Raw genomic sequence first — 27,120 nt, 5'->3', positions numbered from 1 at the left:
CAGTGAAGCAACCACTGATTCCTACATAGATGACTCGTCAGTTAACTCGGAGTACAAGATCGAATATAAGAGCGTTCCCTGGTCCAATCACGGCACCCAGTTGACCAGTAAGCTGGCTCTGTGGGCTATCGCCATGATGTCAGTTCACGGTGACAACCAAATTGACTCATACTATCCCGGGTTGAACACATGGAGGACTTCAACACCCGCAGAAGGCGGACGCATCAAGCATAATACATCAGGTGTGGTCTCTAATCGAATGACTGAGCGTCGCATTATGGATGAGCCTGGTGTGTATTTTCAGGCCACGTTTGCCGGAGACTTAGAAGCCGTGGTATAACCTTGAATAAAAATAGGGTCAGGGCGACTTAGGGCTTAACATTCATTCTGTACCGCCTAATTGTCGAATTTATGGGTTCCATGGTAGCCCGTAATTTGGAAAGGTGGAAGTACCTCGACGTCATCCTATGAAATAAGAAAGAAAAAGGAACATCCGGACCGAACATCTCACAGATATGTTGTAAGCTTGGAGCACCACAGCTAGACTAGAATTTACATAGAGTGGTATGGAGTGCGTCTTCCCCTATTGCTCAGATTTCCTTCGCGCCGGCTTCCAACAGGAAGGTACAGATCCGACGGGTGATAATGGCACAGTCGTCGTCCGACGAGATAACGGCCGGGAAGGGATATGCGGTGCTTATCATTAATCTTCAACAGGCTTAATCCGCGTCATGTCTCCGTTCATTTTATATACAGTAACGAAGTTACCTTTAATTATGACGATTTAGTTGACTTACTTCCCGTCTATTCTAACGCTAACACACGTTAACAGACGGCAAAAAGTGGCGTAATGCATTTCAATCGTTTAGTAAGTCTCTTGTGACACCCAAAAATTTGCACATTACTGTTTACTGTACGGTAGAAACCTACGTAGAAATTTTAGTTTAAAATTTTTATCTCAAGTGTTTACTTTGATTACTACTTATATAAATAGTTAAATAAAGTAAAACATGTGTTAAATCTTAAAAATACTATTTTTCAGCTTATACTAAAAAACGTATCGTTTAACCGGTTCTGGTAAACTGCCACCAGTCAAAGTTAAACAATAAACCACTACCACTGCCAGTAAAAAGAAAGACTAAATCGTGCGTTCCAGTCGTATTAGAGACCGGGCAATTCACCGAGCTCCATGTCTGCGCGCCTCCAGTACCAGGAACGGTACATGTCCCAATAAGCGTTCCAGTCTTGCTTCCCAGATGAAGCTCGATCTTTCCACCATTTCCCGCGGAAGCTACACTTGCCGTGAAATTAGCAGCACCAGTTCCGTTTCCAAAACCAACCCCATTGACCTTAATATAATCCCCATTGTTAATAGACGTCACATGTATCCCGCCCGCGCTGCTCACCTCAGTCTTCAGACCAGAAGAGAAAGCAATAGTTTCTGCTTCCTGCCGCACGTAAGGATTTAAGTCCTCGATCTGAGGAGGACCCGTTGTGGTCCACTTGATTTGCGGAATGGTGCCATCTGCATTATAATTAAATTTTTCAACGCAGATAGATCGCGTGTAGCCGCCACCGCCAGGCAAAGCTCCATCATGATAAAATAAATAGGAGTTATTTTTGTACTCGGCAATTCCGGGGTGGTTCGTGAAGCTACTGCCTTGGGCTGGCATGATGACACCTTTGTAAGTCCAGGGACCAACGGGCCCATTGCTGGTTGCGTAGCGGATGTCTTCCGTGGGACCGTTACCGGCGTAGATGAGGTAATATACGCCATTGCGTTTATCAACCCATGGTCCTTCCGTTAGTGCAGTTGGTCTGGCCATTGAAGTTGGACCACCGCTAATAGAGATCATGTCTTCGTTTAATTTGACGTATCCGAAGCCGGTATTGGCATCTGAGGAGGACGTGGATCAGCAGATATTCGTATAATGGTAGCATACCTTAAGAACAAATGGGTTATGTCGACCAAGACTCCTTACTACAGGAAAGGAATGGCCGTGGAGGAGAAACGCGACAGGTACTCACAATACAAATAAGCTTGACCATCGTCATCAATCCATACCGTCGGGTCGATATTGTTATTATCAACGAGAGGCTTCCCAAGAGCATCTTTGTAAGGTCCCGTAACATTATCGGCGACACCCACGCCAATGGCCATAGCCCCACTACTCTTTTGCATCGGCAAATAGTAGTAGAACTTGTTGTTCCGGTTGATAACCTGACCAGCCCAAGCTCTCCCCGTAGCCCACTTGAATGTGGAGAGACTCGCAACAACACCGTGGTCCTGCCAGTTCGCCATATCAGTAGTGGAAAAGAGCCTCCAGTCCTTCATGACGAAGGTTTTAGATCCATCTTCGTCATGGTCAGCGAACAGGTACATGCGACTATTATATACAAACGGTGCTGGGTCCGCGGTGTAGATTGTTTGTATGGCGGGGTTATCGGCTTTGCTAACATTGACCATGCTTAGCAGTGCCGCGAGGAATAGCACCGTGCAGCAAGATGCGTCTCTGATGCCTTGACCACCGAAGAGTTTCATTCTGAGGATATGAGAGAGTGAGAATTGTGGAATATGGATCTCGACAGGAAGAAAGTTTCGTGGAAAGATTGAATCGTGGCACTACACGGTAATCAGTATATATTTCGTTACGGATACTATTCTACCTCAAATTCTCGAAGTAGGGGAGGCGATTTTAATATACACGAGTTTCGATAGTCGTATGTTCACACAAGTAGTAACTTGGATACTCTGGCTGTTCGTGCCGGCATCCAAAATGTCCAATTAACAAATAGTAGCGATCTTTAATTCGGTGGGCTCTAAATGAACGACTTCATCGTGAAATTTGGATATTGATCGGGTTCCAATTTACCGGACAGCTAATTTCTGACTCGAACGCCTAATTAATAAAGATACTTTATTCTTATTATATCTCCGCACCCAATTATACCAACTTTCTTAACCTATCGGCTATGGGCAGGCTAATGACTTCAGCCGAACAAAGTTTAACAATCGTTTCTACAGTTAGTATAAGACCAAGAGCTCCTAGGATAGTAAAACCATTTGATACGCTTTCTGTCATATCTGATTCCGTTTGTAAACACGGCCGCTATGAAGTTCTCATCCCATCTCCTTGCGTGGTGCGCAGCGTTTCTGAGCACGCCCACGTCGGCTGTCAATTTCTACGTTTCCCCTACCGGTGCCGACAGCAATCCCGGTACATCTGCAACCCAGGCATTTCTAACCCTCAACGCAGCGCAGCAAGCAGTGCAAAAGCAGGTCGCAAAGCCAATTACAGAAAATGTGACTGTTAGCATGGCTAACGGCATTTACTCCCTTTCGGCGCCACTACGATTCACTTCTCTAGAGTCCGGAAACAATGGCTTCTATGTCAACTGGGTGGGAACAGATGCAACAATATCTGGCGGCCTCAAAGTCACTGGTTGGAAAGTTGGGACCGACGGTATATATGTTGCCAGTGTTCCGGCTGGTACAAAATCACGCAACCTCTATGTCAACGGAAAGGCTTCCAATTACGCGCGGAGGAAGATTGCCAACCGGAAGGATATCACCTTCACTATAACTTCCATGAAATGGACGTCGTCATATTATGACTGGATAACGAACACCCAGGGAATTGCTAATGCGGAAGTTCGTTTCATCAACTCCTTCACGGATCGATATGCGCCAATCCAGTCTGTTGGAAATAGAGAGCTCGTCATGAAGCAAAACTGGTGGTTTAATAATAATTGGGGTTATGATGACGTTGCGAAACCAAACGCCGACTTTGGAGTGTGGGTGCAGAATGCCTTGGCTTTATTGGCTGAAGGAGGCCAATTTTATCTCGACTCGGATGCAGGCAAGGTTTACTACAAACCCTTAAGTGGAGAGGACATGTCTACGGCGGAAACATATCTTGCTACTCTCGGTACGCTCGTATCGGTTGGTGGGACATACGCAGCTCCAGCGCATGATATCTCATTCCAGGGCATAAACTTTGTGAGCCCCCGTGAAGACTTTTTTCAAACATTGTTGATTTTACTAATTCAAAAATATAGGCACACACCACTTGGCTACAAACGACAGATATGGGCTACGTTGACCAGCAAACTGGCGGCTACATATGTGAAAACAAGACTTACACAGCGTCAAACTTCGAATCCGTGCGGCCCTGGTGGTGCCAGATGCCCTCGGCTATCCAAGTTAGTGCTGCGAATAACATCACATTCTCAGGTGGCAGCTACACGCAACTCGGCGCCGGGGGTGTGGGCATTGGGAATGACGAAAATGCACACATCTCAGGAGTCGGCCTTGGAGCAAGCTATATTTCCATCAAGGATGGTTATTTTAGCCAGGTGATGGGCAACAGCATCACTGCAGGCGGAATTAGGGCAGATGCCCACCACCCTAGCGACAGCCGCATGCTAAACACGCGCTTAGAGATCACCAACAACATATTTTACAACGTCTCTTCGCTCTATAGCTCTACCGTACCGATTTTCGCCAGCTATATCCAATATTCCATCATCTCACACAATGATATCAACATTACGCCATACTCTGGTATCTGTCATGGTTTTGGCTGGGGCTCAAATGATGCCGGTGGCAGCTCCGAATACAGTGATCGCGGTCTCTACAACTTCCAGCCTAAATATACTACCCCGACTACCTCGCAGAATAATCTCATTGACGGTAACCTGCTCCACCGCTACGGACTTTCTCATACAGATCTTGGAGCTCTCTATACACTTTCCAAAAGCCCATCTACGATTATCTCTAATAATTATGCTTTTGACTCGACCGGTTACGGTGTGTATACAGACGAAGGCTCGAATTCGTACACAATTTCCAATAACATACTGCTTTCTACTAGTATATGGGACGCGGTTAACGGGGTCAATACGGCAAATAACAGCTACATTGATAACTTTGGTAAAACGGGACGTCGAAGTTCCGGGGTTACAATTATCTCAGAGCTGTCACAAGCGTCAGTAACAGCAAAGAGAGCGGCGTATAGAGCTGGTGTTTTACCGGCGAAGCGCCGTGGTCGCCAGGTCTCGAACCCGGATATACCTGATGGGTGTATCACAATCGGCTCGGAGAGTGGAAACGTTACTATCACATTGGACAACTTCGATGACACTGCATTCACCAGCGTTAACTTCACAGTTACTGCAAGTAATACTACTTTTACGCCAGTCAATGTCCCGAACACAATCCCGGCCAATTCGGCGAGAGTTGCGACCTACGAGGCTTTGGGAAGCAGTCGGCCGCGTGTCTCAATTACTGTGAGGTACACAAACGGGCGTACGGGAGACTCGAAGACTCTTACGGCTGTCAAACAATTAACAATGTAGTGTTATACTATTTAACACATATTAGCACGGTGCAGTTTTCTCTATCGAAAGTTCTCGGCTCCGTGAAACCTAGCTCAGGATATATATATCATGATACTAACTCAGTATTATGGCTATCTGATGTCATTGTCAATCATTCTCATGGCCTCGAGACACTCCTCATTGTGTAAGGGCAGGGCGATGACTTGAATTATCATCAAATTCTCTAGAGACGTCTGTTTGTGGTATTTTATAAGTACAATATGTTCATATGAAGAGAAGGGACAGGCCATACAAGCTAGTTGGAGAGTAGTCTTAAATCACACAAGGCTAAGATCAAGATCCGGCATTTCCAAATGTGTCACGGGGTACGGCTGTGCTCTACACCCCTACTATAAGGAGAACGTTCATGTTGTGCTTCAGCCAGAGCTGCGGCCAATATCCAAATAGACGTTACGAAGGATATCGAATGACTGATGCTGGGGAGGTATGTCCAAATGGGATCAACCGGGCGGCTGTCACCGGCAAACGGATACCCACAGGGCGTTGAAGTACGAAACTGTCTAGGAGACCACCGTGATCGAGCTACAATTCTTGTCACCAGTTCATACGGATGATGTTTCCCTTGACAATGTTGACAAGCAGCAATGCCACTCTGCACAACTCCATCCCTGAGTCAGTGTCTCTACGAGTCCATCAACTGCACGCGAATTGGTTCTTACATTGTCTCAAGGTGCGAGGAGTCCCGTCACGCAGTCTTGGGGCCCCGTTAATCGTATATTTTGCGTGTAAGGTGCTTCTTATCAGCTTATGTGCGAACCCGTAGAAGTGTCGATGTAAATAAGCGGTGTTAACGATAAGGATGTGTTCGGTGCCTCTCTATGGGCTAGGATAGTGTTTTGGCGTCGGAAATGCTGACATTTGGGGCGTAATATCCTGGAGTGTCCCGGGCAGCCAGATAAGCTGCACCAACAGTTATACGAGGTGAGATTATAATAAAATATTCTCCTCTGACACCGACTGCTTCTGTTTATCAATAAACTCTGCAAACATGTTTTACGTTGTATTCAATAACTCCAGACAGTCCATACGCTTGAGCTAACCGCACATCACATGCAGGATATACACCACGTCGTTTACACATGCTCGCTACCTTGGAGAGGTACAGGCTCCTATTAGCAACCCGATAAGAGCGATATTTGAACCGCATGTTGTCAGGATCACTGTATGTCAGACTTGATTTTGGTGTGTTGTAGATTATTTCCTGTATACTTGAATTTATTTTACGGTTGACCAAAAATATTCTAGCGTGATATGTTTCGAGTTATAGAGCCAATGTATTCTTAAACCTGAGTGTGATTCTATGCAAATAGGAAACAGATCACTGGCATCATAGTGTCATACACTAGAATTGACCTGCACCCTTTCCGAAATGGCCACCGGTCGGAACTGTTAACCAAGGAACAGCCTTTTTATCGTCCGTATTCGAGCCGACGGTATTACCCCACCATTTCAGTGTAATATTGTTATAGCTCAGGCAAAAGAATATTAAAATCGTTGCAATGGCAGTTCCCGTATCCATTGCGGCCTGGAGGATGTCTATATTATCATCAGTGTACTGTTTTCATTATAGTATATCATCCATGCGGTCCTAAAAACTCACAGTTGTATCTTTTCCACCATTCAAAGGCGTGTCGGCGTATAGAAAAGTTAAAAACGAAGCCAAAAATGAACCATAACGAATATTGAGCTAAAGGTCTGTCAATAATATCCATGTAAACAAATACATATGAAAATTAAGTGTGCTTGTCCAACGTACTAGTATTTGCCGGGGGGATTTGTCCGGCTGCGTTGAAGAAAATGGGAACATTAATGTACCGTGCCCAGCTCTTAGGGTATCTGCGATAGACCAGGTAGACGAGTACTGTGACCACGGGCTGGAAAACGTTAGCAGAATTCAGCAATATTGACCTCGAGGATGTGCCGGCTTACTCCAATAAGGAAAAATACATGATACCGCTATACACCTGGCCTGACTGAAACATGCGTTGAGGGCCAATGGTGCCCCAGATTAGCGACGCGTTGTATACCACCAAGGCACCGTTGCAGGTAAATCGATTCATATTTGTAGGTTCACAAAGCCCGTCAATATGCCCAATCATCCAGCGGAGAACTATCGTTATGAGTTAGCTTGTTGCTGTTCCATTTAATATAGTAGAAAGCAGCTGTTACAGATGCATACCTCCAACTTGAGTCATAGTGGCGAGGATAGACGCATATATCTGCCCTATGAAAAGGACGCGCGGTGGAATTTTCTAACACGTTTTGTAAATTAGCACAATAATAAAACTTACAAGCAACAGGCACGGCTTCCGTCCATATCCTTACCATGTACTGTCCAAGTTTAAGGTCTTGCGCAAAGTCCATCCCATGCTTAACCGAGTTGTAGCCATAGCACTTGACCATCATGTTTGCAATAGGTTTACCTGGCCATGCGTAACCAGCGATGAGCTCGGTTATGATATTGAGGAAACTGTTTTCTGTTAGCCAGCATATTCCTAGCCGAGCATATCCAGTGGGGTAAATGCTCACATCCGTTGATTTGTGGTCCCCTCTAGAATACCCTCTGGTACGATCAGGAGTACGCCCATGCCGAAGCATACCACAATAAACCCCCAAACAGGTAACCCAGTCTCCCAGTAACGGATAGTCAGAATCCCCAGACCAAGTACAGATACAGTCAGCACACCGTACCACCAGTCAGGAACCTCCTTGTAGCTGTTCATGAGTCGTTTGTGGATATCTTCACCACCATGCCGCGCATTCTTGAATTTTGCGTATATTTCGCTGCCGTTGTACAGATACGTATATACGACGATGGAGGTGACTGCAGCAAAGGACAGCGCGTATGTGAGCGAGTATGACATGGAGATATACATGGGCGAATACTCTTCATATTTGCTGATAACAAAGTCGAGATTTTCGTTAACAACGCGTGTGATGTTGTACGTTTTACCCGTATTATCGTAAGTGGTAGATGAAAGGAGTGGAAGGCTGATGTACCGTTAGACCCTAGTTCTACTGGATGCGGATGCAGTTTTGCAGAAGTCCGGTACTCACTATGCGCTGTTCCACACATTTGCATAGTACAGTATTGGCGACAGAAACAAGTAAAACAACACCACTACGGCGAATGCGTTACAGGTGATATAAAACGGGGTCATCAATGGAGAGCCAGCAAAGTTGATCTGCGTCCAGTCAATGCTGAGCGGCAGCAGGCCGAGGCCAGAACTCATCTAATAAAACCGGGCGGGTGAGCATAATACAGCGACAGTTTATACGGCACTTGGAAAATGAGATACGTACCCCAAAAATTGTGTTCACCTTTTGGTTGTGAGGTGCAATCCATGTGACAAATGCAAATGTACCCAGACTCGTCCAGATGTAGTCCGGGAACCAAAAGAGGACAAATGCAAACAAACTGAACCAGCTGAAGAAGTGGTACCGAGAAAGAGTCCATCCATTTACAGGAGCATGCTCCTGGGGCTCGTGCAACGCTCTGAACAAGACCGTCGATGACAGGGTGGTAGGCCAAATAAGGGCGCCGGGGTAGACGAGCCACCGGCGGGCCAGGCCGGCGAGACCAAACCCCAGCATCTGGGATGTTAGTAGATAGAGAAAGCCAAAGCCAGCGCCGTAGTCCCGGTCCCAGTAAACAGGGCTAATGATAGCCACGAGTGACCCCGAGGCGTACGCAACACTGGCACTGATATTGACACACTGTTAACGTATTAGCACAACGAGCGGAGCCGGATGTATTTGACGCTGAAGTCTGAAAGTCCAAGGCGTACAATGACAATTAAAGCGTGCTCTTTGATTGTGAACCTGCCCGGGTTGATGTCAAAGGACAATCTTCCCAGTGGTAAGCGCCATCGTGGCAGATTCTCCCAAGCGCGTCCTACGGGAAAGACGAGAAGCTGGGCAACAACATAGCCGATCGTGAGAGACGGCTGTATGTCGAGATGAGACCGTTAGAGTTTGACGAAAGGTATTGTATTTTGAAACGCCATGACTCACATAGCGCAAACTAAAGAATTGATTGACACCTGCAAACAACATTACAAAAATCGTCGTAAGTGTCCAGGCGCGGAAAGCTGGCTTTTGTTAGCCAATGTAAACAGACCCTTAAAGAGGCACTTCGGCCACAAGACATACTACTGCATGCCTTTTCAGGATCATCTGTGTTTGGTACGCAAGCCGCAACCTCCGGAACTAGACAGAGCAGCAGTCAGAAACAGGTCACACAAATAGAAGGAATATTAGCTGGGCATACATGGAGACTGGTCGCCACTGACATCCCATCGGAAGGCTTCGTCCGGTGTCAGCTCCGTCTTTTCGACCCGCTGTCGTAAGGGCCGCGAGCTGTTGGTAGAAATCTCATCGCTAGCATCCTCGACGTCGAGGATATCCGTTCTAATGGCGACTTTGTTCTCTGTAATGTTTTCGGTATCGTTACCCTGGTCGCTCGGCGTCTGGCCGCCCCGACCCGTGAGCTCTATCCCGTATGCCATGTTTTATCAATACATATATGTGGAATAAAACTCTGTAATTCTCGAAAGAGTCGAAGGCAGCGACAAGCCAAAGCGCTGATTAGATATAAGCGGCAAAAGGTCAACCATGTTATCTCACCAGCAACGTCTGTTTATCGCGCCATTTACTTACCTGCTTTTGCCATTCGTTATGAGCCTCGTACCCTTGTTAAGTCATCATTGTTCAAGGCATAGCAATCAGGCTACTAAACTGTATCCAGCTTAAGACGCCTAAACATTCCAATGTCGGTGGTTCTTCGAGCGTGTTCAATCCTTCCTACGGTTGCTTCATGCAGCATCAAATGCAGCTAGTCGCCGATAAACGGCCGCATGGCCAACTCTAAAGCCATGTTCAGGCGGCATCAGTCCGACAACGTTTTAGATTTGCTGTTGCTGCCATTATCACATCATATGCAAACGACATGACGATGCGTACAAGGTTGGCGGGGTAAGAACATCGGCCTATCTCTGCCGAACATACCGGTCCACACATTTCGTGTCAGTAGTTTTCCTATAAGTGTTCTTAGATCTTTACCAGCTGAGTCTACATATTGTCAAAATACAATACACCCGTTTGAATCTCGTGACTTTAGAACGTTATACACGACGAAAAGTCCTCATCAACATGTTGTCAATCACAGCAATTACGCTCGCTGTCTGCGGTGCACAGGCCACACAAGTTGTCCTGTCGAGCTTACCCGCCGTTGGCAATATCGCCTACTCGCTACCAACTGATCGCACGTTTCTTCTTAATGTTCCAGTCGGATATACGCATGGAGAGCCACATCCTCTGGTGCTTTCCTTTCATGGAGGTGTGATTTTTTGTCTTCTTCTGTTTTGTGCTTGTAGTTTAAGGCAAAACGTTCTTACCATACTTGTATGCTAACTCATACAGCCGGTGGCTTCAGTGAGAAGCAGCAGCGTATCACGGAACTCTCGGATCCGTCGTTAACCATTTCCGGTCGGCCATTTTTGACGGTATATGCGCAGGGTGTGAATAATGCGGACTGGAACATGCATCACATCTGGAAGGGTGCCCCTTACGAGAACACAACTGTCGATGATATTGCCTATGTATATGATATCATCGCCACCGTTGCTGACGCTTACACTGTTGACCGCACACGCATATACGCTTGTGGAAAGTCAAATGGCGGTGGATTCACTGCACTTCTTGCCTGTCGCCCTGACACCTCGGCAATTATCGCGGCTTTTGCCCCTGTCTCTCCTGCGCTCTACCAAGGAACCTATTCCTTCTTCAACTGCACTCCCGCGCGCCCGGTACCGATCCTGCACTCTCATGGCATTGAGGACCGCGACACCGAGTTTCTAGGCCGCACGCCTCTAGGTGGTTCTTTCGGCCCCGAGCCTGATGTGCGTCTCTGGCGTCGCGAGTGGGCAGAACGTAATGGTTGTCGTGGGCCTTACGCCGGGGCCTGGCCGTTACCATCCGTCCGAGAGGTTCATCCAGGTGCATGGGAAGAGGTTTGGGACTGCCCAAAAGATGCTGAGGTGCGTGCCTTGACAGTTGAAGGGCTCGGTCATGCATGGCCATCGACTGTTGGGCTTGACCTGGCTGGCAGCCCCAACCAGACTGCCAACTTCAACTTCACCAGCCAGCACCTAGTGCAATTTTTTTCACGGCACCATTTGTGACCTCATTCTATTGTGCTACGAAGCAAATAGAATAAATACACCTGCCTCTGCTATGAGCCAGGTTAAGAACATTGAAAATCTGCGGCCTACAACCCTTCGCCTTCTACAAGCAGTGCCAAATCACGCTATTCAAAGTGATGCATCCATAAACCAACTATTCCATGCATTAATTCCCAATAATTAATGTTGTATGTACGGTGAAAACTACAAATATGGGTTTCAAATAAGTTAAAGGCATCCGTTGAACATTACAAACTCGACGTGGTTGTCTCGTTTACTCGTATGGAGTAGGTAGTTTCCCAGGCTCTCGAACTACAGCCCAATGCTGGCTTGCAATACGCCGTAACTAACCGAGGCTAGACTCCCGGCGGCGAGGGGCTATCCGTTATCGCTATTTGAAATCCAGCGTGATTGATAGCACTGTCGCCCCCTCGGCAAACTTTCACCGGTACTTCAGCACTTTATGGCCGCCCACGGGCCCGAATCGGCAGTGTCGATTTGGGTTTCAGCAAATGTAAGGCGTTGACTTTCGTACAAGCACAACTTTCCGTGGGCCCTTGAATACGGGTACTGCTGGTGTACTTAAACCGACAATATTTCCCAATCAGGTTCGTTCACATACACCCTTACAACAGTTTCGTACGATTTGATGGAGCACGAACGCCGTCTGAGTACGACACCCCGTACTAGCAAATCTGAAAAGATGCCCACTGTTTGTAAAAGCACCGAGCTCGGCCACTCGTCTTTGTAATGGGCCAGTAAGAGTTGCCAGTCGGCCACTAACTGCTTTTTAGTGTCGACTCTTGGCCGCTTTTTGACACGGCGCTGCACGTGATGACGTCGTCCACGGCTCTCCAGAGCCCCTTCTAGCTCAAAGTTCGGTAAAACCCCATATTTGGGAAAGGCAAGATTCTTACATATAACCGAGCTCATTGTTCCGCCCAACATTGTGCTATTTTCGCAGTAGGCAAAAGCGACAAGCACATCAAGCTACGATACATGAAATAATCGTCTCGATACCGATCGCTTATTTCATTTACCTGTCTCAGTCCGAACTTCACCTCTCTTTTCCACGCTACAACGACCATGCTGCGGCGAGCCGTTGGCCAAGCAGCCACTCGACGGACCACACCGGCTCTTCTCTCCTTGCCCCGGACGGTTGCGCCTTCTTTCAGCTATAGTGCCACACGCCTCCTCTCGACAACTGTCTCGCGCCGCATGGCGACCTCCTCCGCTCCTTCGACAGCCGTTCTCCCCACCGTTGAACCACCACTTTCCAAAGTCCTGGCCAGCGATGCCTTCCAGCTGCTGCCCGAGGCCGACAAGGCTGGTGCCTCCGAGGACGCACTGTACGAGTCGCAGCTGAAGGAGGTCGAGAAGTGGTGGGCATCCCCGCGCTTTGAGGGCATCAAGCGGCCCTATTCCGCTGCCGACGTTGTTTCTAAACGCGGCTCGCAGGTCCAATCGTATCCCAGCTCCACCATGGCCCGCAAGCTCTGGGAACTCATCCGGAAGCGCGCTGCGGCTGGCGAGCCCATCCACACTCTAGGTGCCATTGACCCTGTTCAGATGACTCAACAGGCACCCCACCAGGAGGTGCTCTATGTCTCCGGCTGGGCTTGTTCGTCTGTCCTGACGACCACGAACGAAGTGTCTCCTGATTTCGGCGATTACCCTTACAACACCGTGCCCAACCAAGTCCAGCGCATGGCCAAGGCACAGAGCATGCATGACCGCAAGCAGTGGGATTTGCGCCGTAAAATGACGCCTAAGCAGCGTGCTACCACGCCGTACGTCGACTACTTCCGCCCTATTGTTGCTGACGGCGACACCGGTCACGGTGGCCTGTCCGCTGTCCTCAAACTTGCTAAATTGTTCGCTGAGAATGGTGCTGCGGCGGTCCATTTTGAGGACCAGCTGCACGGCGGTAAGAAGTGCGGCCATTTAGCTGGCAAAGTCCTTGTCCCAACGGGCGATCACATCAACCGTCTCGTTGCTGCCCGCTTCCAGTGGGACGTGATGGGAACTGAGAACCTGGTGCTGGCACGCACAGACTCTGAGTCCGGTAAACTGATAAGCTCGGCTGTCGATGTCCGTGACCACGAGTTCATTCTTGGCGTCGCCGACCCCAGTGTGGAGCCGCTCGCAGAGACACTGCAATCGATGGAGGCGAACGGCGCGACGGGCGCCGAGATCGACGTCTTCGAGGCCGCCTGGGTCAAGAAGACCAAGATGGTAACCTTTGATGAAGCTGCTGTTGCCCACCTCAAGGCTGAGGGTGTGGCCGCCGCTGATATTACCGCTTACGAGTCCGCCGTGGCGGCAGACCGCGATCTCGGCATAACAAAGCGCCGCGCTCTCGCTAACCAGTACCTTAAACCAGGCCATGAGGTCTATTTCAACTGGGATACGCCACGGACCCGTGAAGGATTCTACCACTTCCGTAGTGGGATGTCTGCCGCCACCAAGCGTGCTCTCGCCTTTGCCCCATACGCGGATCTGTTGTGGGTTGAGACTGGCGATCCCAATGTTCAGGTCGCTCGGGACCTCGGTCGTGCAGTGCGTGCCAAATACCCGGGCAAGAGTCTTGTCTACAACCTGTCGCCGTCATTCAACTGGATGGCCCAGGGCTTCACCGAGGAGACGCTGCGCTCATTCATCTGGGACATCGCCAAAGAGGGCTTCATTTTGCAGCTGGTGTCCCTGGCCGGCATCCACACCTCTGCGACCGCTACGTGCCAACTGTCAAAGGAATTCAAGAAAGACGGCATGTTGGCTTATGTCAACCTCGTGCAGCGCCCTGAGAAAGAAATCGGTTGTGATGTCTTGACACACCAGAAGTGGAGCGGCGCAAGCTACATTGATGGCATCATTGGAGCTATTCAGAGTGGCAGTTCTAGCAACAAGAGCATGGGCGCGGGTAACACAGAAGGTCAGTTTGACTAAACGACGTACTGTGCCTAGCTTTTATTTTGAAAACTACCATGTATATAGATTACCGAAAAGAAATGTTTATAAATTGAAGGTTTGCGATGCCTCAGATTGGAAATATATACATTCGCAGTCGTTATTGATGTATTGTACTACTGGCCTTGCACCAGCAACGTCAAGGTAGCTTGACATATCAATATTCAAAGAGGAGACTACGTCCTCCTTTACGAAGTTTTGTTTCTCTGTAGAGAAACGCTCCTGCAAACAACGGAAAAAATCTTGTCAAACCCTGCATTCTCCTCTGGATCAATACAAACTCGTAGGCAATACCCGGCTTAAGATCCCGCCCCCCTCCACGCGATCTGTGCCGGTGTGTAAGCTTTGACGGGTGCCGTCATGTCCCGTAAGATGTCCACGAATTTTATTTAAGTATCAGTGCAAAACTGGAAAGTCATCCTGAGCGTTCTATCACTTCCACTTCAACGAAGATTTTTGAAAACATTGAATGCGGCCCGGCGCGTGCGCGTAACCTAAGATAAACGACGAAGGAAGCAATGGGCAAGCGACGTATTAAGAGAAACACATATACACGATACTTCGCTTACCACTTAGCTCATGGTTGTGTACAAATTACCGTGAAAATTGGTCATTTCACAATGTAGAAGGTACCTCTTGCCGGCTCCATACAGTCTCGTCTGCGAACCGCTCGTGTGACCTTCCAGTTGTTTTCCCGGTATCTACGTCTAGAGACTGAATGTCTCTAACCACGTAATATAGCAAATTCAACTTACAGGTCCCCAAAAACGGGTGTAGTTTCGAATACGTAGATGTTGACGCAGACCAGCTTCATCATTATGTTGGGCGTCGATCCAGTGTAAATACAAACTGAGTATGAAAAGGTGCCACTACAGTATCAATCTGTGGATCCGGAGGCCTTGAACGGGAACTGACCATGAATGTTAGATATGTGGAAGGGTCTTTTTCGTCACTTCCAGCACTTAAAGAGAAGTCATACGTAGCATGCATACTTACTTTCTCGTCCGTCAGGCCCATTACATGAATGTTAGCGCTCAAAAGAAATAAAGAGGTTCATATGAACTAATAACGCTATGTATTGATGGCATGCCAACATAAGCTCCTGTCCCGAATGTCTACAATAAAAAAGACTCTTGCTGCCATGCTACTACATGTCCCATACGCCCGTTAAACAATAAAATGAAGCACCCAGCATAAAAACAAAAAGAAAAGAAAGGAAAAGAAAAGAAAATCTGGCATTACCATGTCCCCAGCACGGGAAGGTCACGCGAACTCTGCCCCACATGGAAGCGGTATTGACCACCGGTCACCATGACCCAGTTTTGCTGCTGCACGTCCCAGTAGCTAAGATCACGCCGTGTGAGATTAAATGTCACAGTCTGTGTCTCGCCCTTCTTCAACATCGGCTTCTCAAAGCCCCGAAGAACTTTCACAGGGAAGTCAACGCCAGCAGCATCGGCAGCATCCTCGGGGTAGGACAAATACAGCTGCACCACTGCCTTGCCGTCGCGACTGCCAGTATTTTGCACGTCCACACTCACAGACACGTACGCCTGCCACAGATCTGGGTTGCCACCTTCGTCTCCACCCGCCCCGGATGGCGGCTGCACAGTATCGTAGCCATCCGGATACGGGTACTTGGTCGACACAAGGTCAAGGTCGTCCACAGTGTCGAGGTATGGGTAAATATACTTTTCGAGGCGGCGTATTTCTTTGGGAAAGAGAGCTTCCTTGATGTCGGGGACCTCGTTGCTATAGGTAGGCGGAGTGGCGGCAGGGGGTGGCCGGGCTGAAGGTAGAGAGCTCTTGGGAAGGACACCTTGGACAGACAAGTTGCCAACGACAAAGTCGGTGTAGGAAAGGCCGTAACCAAATTCAAAACGTGGCGTGATGTCGTATTTGTCAAAATGACGGTAGTCGATGTAAAGGCCTTCTGAAAAGTCCTGCTGAGGAACAACACCGTTGGGCAAGTACATGACCTTGCCTCCAGGACCGAAGTCCTCGAGGGTGCGTCCGATGGTGTACGGCAGCTTGCCACTTGGATTAACCCGGCCAAAGAGGACATCGGCAAGGGCATCTCCGCTTTCTTGGCCGGGCAAATTGGCATAGACAAGGGCCTTGACCTGCGGCAAGTCAATCCAGCGCTCCATGACAACTGGCCCGACAGAGTGAATTACCACAATTACATCACCCTTGCCATCGCCACAGCCAATAGCAACGCTGTAGACAAGATCATCGCCGCCTTTTTGCAACAAGAGATCATTCCGGTCGCCACCAATGCCACCCCAAGAAACAAAACCTTCGCCGGCATCTGCATTGGCAAACACAATGCAAACGTCCAGATCTTTAAGTGTCTCGGTATGCACACCATGGTTGGATAGGCGACGGCGAAGGTCAACCTTTCTTTCGTCGAAAACGGACGACAGCGCATCGACGGGTGAAGTGAGATACGGAAATTCAACAGCACCTGAACCCCATCCAGACCCCAGTGTACCTTGGTTGCAAGCCCTGTTCTCACAGTAGTTAGGACCCTGGCCCGGCCCAGCGTCTTCGCCGAAAATACCAATCTTGATCCTGGGAGTCGGGCTGGCGGTGGAATCTCTTTCGGATTGCGGTGCAGGGTGCTGTGTCTTGACGATGCGGTTCGGTTGGCCTGTAATGCCGTCGGTGCCAATGGGCAGAGTATTGTTGGTGTTCTTTAAGAGGACGATGCCTTCGGTAGCAACATGTCGAGCAATGTTGGCATGGTCACCCTGCACGTCGACAAACTGGTTCACAACAACGGTGTCTTGTGTAGACGGGCTGCCAGGCGCGAGCACGCCTGTACGATTGTGCGTCCACGAAGAAAAGTTGGGTCGCTCGCCGGCCCCATCAAATCCGTGGAAGAAGTTTGGATCGTCTTGTCCCATCTGGTACCAGGCAGCAACAATGCGTGTCGCCATGTCGTTTAAGCGCTCAAGAGGTACGGACCCGTTGAGCACGGAGCGTGTGAGTTCGGGGCCCCACAGAGAACGGCCATTCTGCCAGCGCAGACCGTCACCGGGCATGGTCATGTCCAGGCCAGCCAGCGCAGTACTGACACCGGATCGCTGGGCGAGCCTGAAAGAGTCAGCAAAGGCAATAGGTCTGCAAACGGAGTGAGTGTCCTTACCAGTCTGACATGACAAAGCCTTGGAAACCAAGCTCGTCCTTCAGAATGCCATTGAGGAGCTTCGAGTTGCCACATGAATAGCTGTTATTGACCATGTTGTAACTACACATGACACTGGCCACGCCTGCTTTCACAGCATCCCCAAACGGCCATGCATACAGCTCGTGCAGTGTACGGTCATCGATGTTGGAGCTCAATGCATGCGGTAGACCCCATTCATACGGCTGCCGGAAATGCTCCTGTTCATTTCCAACAAAGTGCTTGATCGTGGCCATGATGCCCTGGTCCTGGATGCCCCGGATGGTCTCAGCAGCCGCAATTCCCTGCAGGTATGGGTCCGATCCAAAGCCCTCCCAATTGCGGCCACCAGCCGGCATACGACCAAGAGGCCCAACACAGGGGCCTAACAGAGCATGCACACCTTTAGCACGGGCCTCTTCAGCGTGTGCTTTACCGTGTGCATACATCAGCGCGCGGTTCCATGTGGCGCCAACGGTGATGCCAGCCGGCAGGGCCGTGATGTTGTCGGCCATGCGGATGCCCAAAGGTCCATCTTGGAGGTTCAGTTGCGGGAATCCGACATGGACTGCAGGCCCGTTCGTACCGACGCTCAAGCCCATCTGCCAGCCCGTCCCCGTGGTTATGTTGACTTTTTCTGGGAGTGTCATGCGGCTCACCAACTTGGCAGCCTTTGTATAGCTGTCGGCCCACGTCTGCGCCGTGCCGCCCAGTGGTGCCGGATACCACGGTGGGGACTGGCCATAGAGAGGTTCCTCACCAAGCTTCTTGTAGACAAAGCCGCCGCTTGCCGCTGTCAGCAGCAAGATTGTGCCGCCAACGACCAGTGCTAGTATGCAGCACCGTGACCGCGACCATCGTTTACGAAAACGTGCTGGAACCAGCCAGCTAAAGGAGGCGCTGGATCCATGGGTCTTCTTATCGCCCTTTCCGTCTGAAACATCATTGCCATGTAAAGGATCGGTCGTCAGGAACTCCGTCGCGTCAATGTCCGAGTCGCGGTCGCTGTCGGAAAGATCGTAGGAACCACGCGCATTGCGGTTGTGTTCTGATCCTGATGACAACAGGCCACGCTTGGCCTGGTAATCGACGCTCATCTTGGAGAGGGATTTCGAGGGCAGGAGAATGTCGAGATTGTCGGTGGGTCGAATGAGTTGTGCTTGCAGAAAGGTCTGAGAGGAACGGCAAGTACGGAAGGGCCGGCCTCGAATTGATTAGGCCACTGCAGTCGACGGCATTCGCAGAGTGATGTTTTCAACCTCAATAGCCAAGGAAGAAGTATCGCAAAGGTACAAACAAGACTTGATCCCGCTTCAAAGAAGCCACACTAAGGGGTGCTCTAGGAAAGATGATTTAATTCCATAAAGATGGTGCTGTGATGGGAACCGCGTCGGTGCGCTAATGTCGGCTGCCCCTTCCCAAGGCCGAAACATTCAAAACGTGGGGGTTCAGGAGCCACAACAACAAAGCCACAAAAGGCGCCACAGTAGGTCCGAGGGTCAGCACCGAGTTTACAGTGTCTCCAGATGGCTCTTCAGGAAACAAAGGCCGTCAACAATTGAGATGTACCACATTCCTCCGAGTGATGGGATTTTTTTATTTTTTTTATTTTTGTTACTGTGTAGGAGCTTGACAATTATTTTCCCTTGTTTTATGCAATTTCCGTATGATTAATTTTGGAGAATTTTTTTTTATTCAATAATATATCTTCCGCAGAGGATTTTAGTACTTAAAATTGAATAGAACTTTGATACTTTTACATCAATCACGACCAATTAATAAATCCAAGTTGTTTTCTTCCTCCCGCCCTTGTATTTTGTATGACAAAGTCAAATAGCGAAGAATAAAATTGTCCCGGAGACTCGATTTTCCGGGATTCTGTTTAAAATCAACACCCGCATTTCGTCAACCTGTAAATTTTCCTCACCGGACAAAATGGCATCATTTCCCCACCAAGACATCCGAAGCTGAACAATGCACCTTTCTGAAAAAGCCATTCGACTATGGCATGCGAGGTGGCTTAATGTTTACGGATGACGACTCTCAAAATAAAGTACGGAAGTGTCTTGCCTTCTGTTTCGTACCTATCGAATTCACATGGCCCTCGCAGCTCAGCATGATATGACTGTTACCTGATGTGGAAAAAGGCGACATTGCAATGGTAATCCGTTAAGTAACTATGACCTTCTAAACTACAAACCGAAATCCACACCAAGGATTTGTGTGAAACACAGCCGGACGTCCAGATTAGCCGCCACGTCCGAGAAACTGGACACAGCTTATGCAGGAAAGCCTTAAGTGTTCTGAAAGTACGTCCCGTTACTATGTATCCCAGCATTACCTGACAATTGGCAGTAGGGTAGCGGCTTTAGAGCTGGTCTATCCCAGACGTGATACAGACTTGACTAGAAAAGAGAAATACAGATAACCAAGCAATTCTATTAACGCCCCGATTTCTGGAATTGACCCCGTCCGGTGATTGATACAGCGTCCTCCGCTTTTCTCCAACACCGTCCGGTGGCCACCTGTACAGTCTGTCTCGGAACAACGTCTCCTGAAAAACATAAATAGGGACAGATTCCCATAAAGATATAAAACATGGCTGCCAACCACACGCCGTCAGCTGCCGATCATTCATTCCATATACCTGGTAACCTGAACAAAAAAAAAAACCAGCCGCCGCGCTGGCCAAATTCGTCGAGTACCTCACCCAGGCCTTCTGAGCCTTTTCCAGCCCCTTTTCCGAGCTATTCGCCCTTTCTTTCTACCAACACATGCTTCAAGAGAAAGCAAAGCACCTACCTACTAAAATGGGGTCCACCGAACACACCGGCAGCAAGTACGACGCCATCCCTGGCCCTCTTGGTCTCCCTGCTGCATCCCTATCTGGCAAGGTCGCCTTGGTCACCGGTGCGGGTCGCGGTATTGGTCGCGAGATGGCTCTCGAGCTTGGACGTCGCGGTGCTAAGATCATTGTCAACTACGCCAACAGCGATGCTTCTGCACAGGAAGTTGTTGAGGCCATCAAGAAGAGCGGGTCAGATGCGAAGGCCATCAAGGCCAACGTTTCTGATGTTGAACAGATTGTGCGGCTATTCGAAGAGGCCGTGCAGGCATTTGGGAAGCTTGACATTGTATGCTCCAACAGTGGTGTTGTGAGCTTCGGTCATGTCAAGGACGTTACTCCTGAGGAATTTGACCGTGTCTTCAGCGTCAACACCCGGGGTCAGTTCTTTGTGGCGCGTGAGGCCTACAAGCATCTTGAGGTGGGCGGTCGCTTGATCCTGATGGGATCAATTACGGGCCAGGCCAAAATGGTGCCTCGTCATGCCGTATACTCGGCGAGTAAGGGTGCCATCGAGACATTTGTGCGGTGCATGGCTGTTGGTGAGTACCAATTTACGTTGAAGTGATACATGACGAGAGCCGTACTGACAAGCGTAGACTTTGGTGATAAAAAGATCACCGTCAATGCCGTTGCCCCTGGTGGCATTAAAAGTAAGTTCTTGGCTCCACACATGCATCGACTATTGAGGCTCGCAAGTGGTTTACTGACTGTGCACAATAGCCGACATGTACCATGCCGTTTGCCGTGAATACATTCCGAACGGCCTGGGCTTCACAGACGAAGAGACAGACGAATACGCTGCCGGTTGGTCGCCCATCCACCGCGTGGGCCTCCCTATCGACGTCGCTCGTGTTGTGGCTTTCCTCGCCTCTCAGGACGGCGAGTGGATCAATGGCAAGGTCTTGGGTGTGGATGGCGGAGCTTGCATGTAGAGAAATATATCGAAGTAGACCAAGGCCAGGGTGTCTTACGTGGTAGGCTAAATAGTGATCAGGCGAAATAAATTAGACGTGGTACAGGGCATGTGCTAAGAAATATTTACTGTGTGTGAGTGTCTAGGTGAGTATGCATTTATTATATTTTGAAAAATATAGAGGAAGGCCGTAACCCCAGCCGCTTTGGATTGTCTACTATGCACTAATTAACTGGAAGGCCGGAAATGTCGGCGATAAGTTTGTTTAGCGCTGTTAAAACAAGGGGTATGTCAACAAACAGCCTCCTTTGTGTGAAATTGGCGATGAGTCCATGTGTTCAATTTCAAGCAGAATTAAAATACGTATCTAGAATTCTGAGATCATTTTGGTTTTGCCATACTGTACGAGTATACTTCTACTCCGCATTCATTATCACGTGTTTGGCTAATATTTCGCGTATGTTTTGTAAATGCCATTGTTCCATTTCATCGATCTTAAAACTAAATACAAAGGGTAAAAATACACGAGCCTCCGTAGGCCCTCAATGAGAGCCAAAAAAGTAAACAATATGCGACGAACACAATTCTACACTCGGACATCTGTGGACCCACCCTCTACTTTGTGATACAAGGGAACTGCACAATAACGGTTCAGGCCGAGTCGTAGTCGTTCTTCCGTGAGCTGCGCGACGGACTTCTATGGAGATCTGACTTGCGCATTACCTGAAATCGGCCGCGATCACCAGGTGTGCGGACTATGACCAGGTCGTCTTTGTTGTTCTTCTTGCCTCCCTTTTTCGAGGCACCGCTGCCATTGCTGGTCACCGATCCGGCAACACCGGCGAGTTTGGCCCGCATTTTCGCCAACTGGTCTCGAAGGGCCATTCCTTCGGCCTCGGATGTGGCGTATGCAGCGCGTAACTCCTGTAGACTCTCTTTCTGAGCCGCAATTTCGGCAGCCAAATTGATATTTTGCTGCGTGATCTCTGGGAGCTGGGCAGCATGGGCAGCGGCTTCCGCCTTGGCAGCTGTGGTGGCATTCTGCGCGTCTGCTAGAGCGTTCCCGGCGTCTGTTTGGGCTTTGTCCAAAGCTGCAGCTGCAGCTTCTTTTTCAGAGGAAAGACTAGATTCCAGAGAAGTGATTTTTTCTTGCAGCTCAATGTGGGTGCTCTCAAGTTTTAAGTACTTCTCCTGAAGCTCGACATCAGGCGTCGTGGAGTCGATGTTGTCGCTGTCGGCAGTGGCCTGGATGTCGGTCGCTGCTTTGACCTTCAGTGCCTCACATTCTGCTGATAGAGCTGCGCGAGCTTCTTCTAGCTTTGAAATTGTTTCCCTGAGGGAATCTGAAGTCTCCGTCTCCACAGTGACGACTGCGCCTTCTGCCGCCTGGTGTGCTTTGTCCAAGTCGGCTTCATATCTGGTGATTGTTTCTTGGTGAGCAGTGTTCTCCTTCTTGACCTTCTCGAATTCTCCCATTAGTGCCTCAAGCTCAGTAGTTTTGGCTACCATGTTGGAATTCAGCGTTTTGATTTGGCCTTTCAGATCGTTCACCTCTTTTTCGACCACCTTTCGCTCGCTTTCCTGCGCAGTGCGTTTTGACTCTGATGCGGCTAGTCTCTCCTCAAGGGACGTCCTTTCATTGGCAAACTTGCTGGCACTCTCGGAAACTTTCTCTTCTGCCGCTGCAGCAGCGGCCACAGCTGCAGCTGTGGCTGTGACTCGATTAGCCTCTTCTTCTTCCAGAACACCAATGCGGACCTGAAGTGCATTCTTGGTTGCCTTTAGGTCCTCGATCTGTCCAGCCATGAGAAGATGCAGCTCTTTGTTGGCATCCCGCGCGGCAACGACCTGACTTTCGAGGCCTTCGCATTTCACTTCGAGATCGCTACAGCGTTCTTCAAAGGCAGCTTTGCCCTCACGAAAGAGGGCCGATTTGGTTTCTTCCTGGCGGAGCGAGTCGCGCAGTTGGGTCAGATTGACGTTGGCATCTGCCAGTGCTTGCTTTACTGCCGCAAGCGCTGCCTTGGTCTCCTCAAGAGCCATTTTGCTGGACTCCAGATCGGCACGGAGCTCGAGAAGTTCCTGTGTTTCGGTGTTCTTGCGCTGAAGGCTTTTGTCCATTTTCGCGTGCAGATCGTCAACTTCCTCTGCTAGGTTCTTGGCTCGCTGCCGGTGCTCGGCAGCTTCACGACGCAGGTCATTACGCTCGGCCTGGGCCTCACCGAGGGCAGTGATTGCCTCTTCGAGCTCGATAGCAAGTTTCCTCTGCTCGGATTCGAGGCTTTGTTGTCGCTGCTCAAACTGTGCCTCCAGGGCCACTTTGTGTGCCTCGAACTGCGCAAGGCTATTCATGTCACTGGCCTTACCACGAGACATGGTGCTCGAGGTGCCAGAGGGCACTGGTGTTTCTTTTGTGGCATCGAAAGTGTTGTGAGAATAGGAGTCTATCAAGGACCACCTTGTAGGAACATGTACAAGGCCTGACTCTGTGCGACGTAGTTCATGGTCAGTACAGCCATTGAAGGACCGTGAACGGCGACGTGTGGGTAAAGAGCGTGTTGGCGGCAACATTGTTGCAGTGGAGGATGTAGTAGACGACGGCGCACGCTGAGAACAATCGACAGTGGCGGTTGCCTGCAGGGTGTCGCGTATGGCCTTCTCTTTGGGCAGGTAGTCGTAATAGTCATAGTGCTCGCGTTCATCGACTGATGTTGCCTGTGTGCTGCTAGACAGGCACGAAAAGCTGTCTTCCGTCTCGGAAGAGTCGAACGTCACCGTCTTCCTGGTATTGGTGTTGGTTCCGTTGTGGTTTGTAGAGATTGAGCCTACTGTGCTTCCGTGCACAGAGCTGTAGATGGGGTGGGGTGGAAAGTGATTATCGGCCCCGAAAACTGGGACGGAGACTCGGTCTCCTGATCGCCGCGAAACAACCGTGCTCGTATGCGCGCTTGGAAATTCTGGGAATCGGTCGCCCATGTCGTGTGGCCGACGTGCTGCTGTCGCTGGTGTTGGTATCTCCCCTGGTGCAGGGAGAGTGAGCATGACCTCGGATCGACCCGACGAGAAGTGAACTGTCGGCCGAGAGTGATCTGCTGGACGCACAACACGGTTGCGAATCAAACCTCGGCGTGTTGCGGTCAACCCATTGCTGCGAATGGGTGTGGAGGCGGTACTCCGTCTAGCATCGTTGCGAGAGTGTGTTTGCAAGATGCGATCCGTCTCAGAATCATCATCGTTTGCAACAGGTGGCTTGTTTGTAGTGTCTGATGTGAGTGATAGACGGCGTCGGAGGCGCAGATGAGGCGCAGACCACTTGTTCGCGACAGGAGCGTTGTCGGTGTTTTTGCCCATGGCGACTGCCGTATCTGTTGGGCGATATGTGAGACGGGGCTTGTGGACACGAGTCGCACCCTCGCGGAGGTACGAGCTGCCAAATTGGTTGTTTCGGTCCATTTTGAAGAAGTTGTCGGCTCCGCGCTCGTTGTTTTTAACCCTATTTGTGATTTGATTTATTTTGGTTCCGCGTCTGTTTCCTTGTCTTTATTGTCGTTCTGGTTTCTGCGTGCAGACACACTAGAGCTTCGTTGAGAGCAGTGAGCCTGGCGAGTGAACCACGGTTAATTTGTTGGTGATGTTGAAATAGTCTCGGTGTTGTCCTTGAATATGATAAAGTTGTCGGTCATTGTCATTGAAAGACGTTGTATGATGGAGGTACTATTGTATTAATGTAACTCATGCCGAGAGACGTAAATATAAGTTATGGAGAAGATTGAAATGAAACTATGAAGAGGGATCTATTCGAAAATGAGTCCGGTTTTGTCATTCTATCATTGGCGGAAGTTTGAGGCGATACCTGTACGGCAAGAAAATGAAACTGCAGCAGTAAATAAAAGTACGACGTACCATCCCGAGCTACATACTCAAGCATTCCCTTCAGAAGTACATGTTCTACCGAGTACTGTGACTGATCTCACGAGGTACCGGCACGGATGGTTTGTACACAATCAGGCAGAAAATGCAGGGGATAGGGCGTCGTGGGCAACATAGGGCCACGACCTACTTGGCTATCTCGGACTGGACAGCGAGATGACAGAATTGGACAACAATGCCCGCCCCAGCCTCAATATCACCTGATTGGGTATCAATCAGAAAAGCCAGGCGAATTGGGGGATACGGGCGGAAAGGCAGCTGCGTAGGCAACAAAGTCAGTTGGTGAGATGGAGGCCTCGTACTATCTTATTGTTTTGCATTTCGTTTCTTTTTTGTGTCCGTGGGTATTCTTTCTACAAACAAACTTTCACGCCAAACTGTTGAAGTGACCGGACTGGTATCTAAATACGTCACTGAGGTCATGTACCAGCCACTCGGTCCAGAAACAGCCTCAAACGTGAAGGCCCAGTAAGGGGGCCTGGGCGACTGGTGCCAAAATGTGCTTTCCGTGAGCCCAATCTCCACCTTTGGGCGCCAAACCCCCAAACATCCGCCTTGGTGGCGAGAACAACAACAACAACAACAACATGCTTGCTCGTCATTAGACATCGCTGTTAGCTTGGGGATTTGGGATTCCTGTCCGTCGTGGAATATTCGCTGGTCAAGAACCGGGGCTGATGCAGTATCTTACTCCTGGACGGCACTATTGTCAGGGCAGCGGCGAAAGGATCTACCGGTTCTACCAGCATTCTTAATTTCTCGCACATTTGTTAGTCTTGGCTTGGTTTTCGTTTTCTTTCGTGTTTCGTTGTCTAACAACTACATGTTGTTTCCGTTTTTGGCTTGCGAATCGCACGGAGAGCGGTGATTCGATGCAGACAGCTGTATGTGCAGCCATGTTCGCTTTTCTGCCTCGTTTTCTTTCTGTTTTAATTTTTCATGTATTCCCTTCGCATATTCTCATAGACATTGTCCCTTTACGTGGTCAACTCTAATTCGGCTGTCTCTCTGCTTAAAATGGCACATCCAGTCGAGCCTCTGTTGGTCTGTTGGTCTGTTGGTCTGTTGGCTTCTGTCGTATCACATCCAGACTCCAGTCATCTGGCCCCTGTACAACCTCGAAAATGAAACACATCGTGACGAGTAGCTATGCTGTATGAAATATATTGTTTGGACTGAAAATGACGCAAAAGAATTGTTGGGAAACAAGATGGGGGCGCCAACCAAGCCAGATTTCCCAGACCGCAGCAGTGGATTGTGGTCTGAAAGCTGTTCTGAGTCACCCCGAGTGTTGACGACCGGAAGGTCCACGTCTCCACTTTTCGCATCGGCAAGTAAAGAAACGCATCGTAATGCACGGCATTACGATTAGGACCCTTTGGCGCGCCTAGTGTTGTGCATCGTGCCATTGAATGGGGCCGCACAGGAAGAACTCTATTGGAAATCCAATATGCCGAGAAACGAACACTTATGGACACGGTCAACCAGTGCAGCACTTTGCCAGTCTCATAAAATCAGCTCGTTGAGTCACATCAGCTTTTACCAACCAAGCGCCAAGCTGCACGGTGGTAAAGAAATTCTACAAAAATAGAAAAGTCAAAAGTTGGACAACTGGTCTCTCGTTCCAACCAAGATGCATGTGGTTGGCCATCTCCCTTAATAGAAAAGCTCAACAGAGCACGAGCAGTTGAGATCAAGCCAACCTAGTGCA

At 49.3% G+C, this 27,120-nt stretch overlaps 4 protein-coding genes across 4 annotated transcripts; 2 read left to right on the top strand and 2 right to left on the bottom strand.

Annotated features, from left to right (window-relative positions):
• Positions 1-12,668: 12,668 nt before the first annotated feature.
• On the top strand, positions 12,669-14,528 carry SPBR_04158 (isocitrate lyase; the record flags this gene model as incomplete). Its single annotated transcript, XM_040762441.1, has 1 exon — positions 12,669-14,528. One exon carries the CDS (start codon positions 12,669-12,671, stop codon positions 14,526-14,528), a length of 1,860 nt encoding a protein of 619 aa, XP_040621815.1.
• Positions 14,529-15,787: 1,259 nt separating this feature from the next.
• SPBR_04070 (beta-glucosidase) lies at positions 15,788-18,815 on the bottom strand (the record flags this gene model as incomplete). The annotated part of the gene is made up of 2 exons (XM_040762354.1): positions 15,788-17,648; positions 17,701-18,815. The coding sequence occupies 2 exons, from the start codon at positions 18,813-18,815 to the stop codon at positions 15,788-15,790; spliced, it is 2,976 nt and encodes a 991-aa protein (XP_040621814.1).
• A 1,713-nt stretch (positions 18,816-20,528) lies between these two features.
• Positions 20,529-21,498, top strand: SPBR_04356 (3-oxoacyl-[acyl-carrier protein] reductase; the record flags this gene model as incomplete). Its single annotated transcript, XM_040762639.1, has 3 exons — positions 20,529-21,105; positions 21,163-21,216; positions 21,287-21,498. 3 exons carry the CDS (start codon positions 20,529-20,531, stop codon positions 21,496-21,498), a joined length of 843 nt encoding a protein of 280 aa, XP_040621813.1.
• A 632-nt stretch (positions 21,499-22,130) lies between these two features.
• SPBR_04183 (uncharacterized protein) lies at positions 22,131-23,855 on the bottom strand (the record flags this gene model as incomplete). Its single annotated transcript, XM_040762466.1, has 1 exon — positions 22,131-23,855. One exon carries the CDS (start codon positions 23,853-23,855, stop codon positions 22,131-22,133), a length of 1,725 nt encoding a protein of 574 aa, XP_040621812.1.
• Positions 23,856-27,120: the final 3,265 nt, after the last annotated feature.

This window comes from Sporothrix brasiliensis (genome assembly GCF_000820605.1).
Source record: "Sporothrix brasiliensis 5110 chromosome Unknown Cont16, whole genome shotgun sequence".
Lineage (NCBI taxonomy): Eukaryota > Fungi > Ascomycota > Sordariomycetes > Ophiostomatales > Ophiostomataceae > Sporothrix > Sporothrix brasiliensis.
The sequence above is the reverse complement of the archived record's forward strand: the minus strand, read 5'-3'. Positions and strand labels throughout refer to the sequence as shown.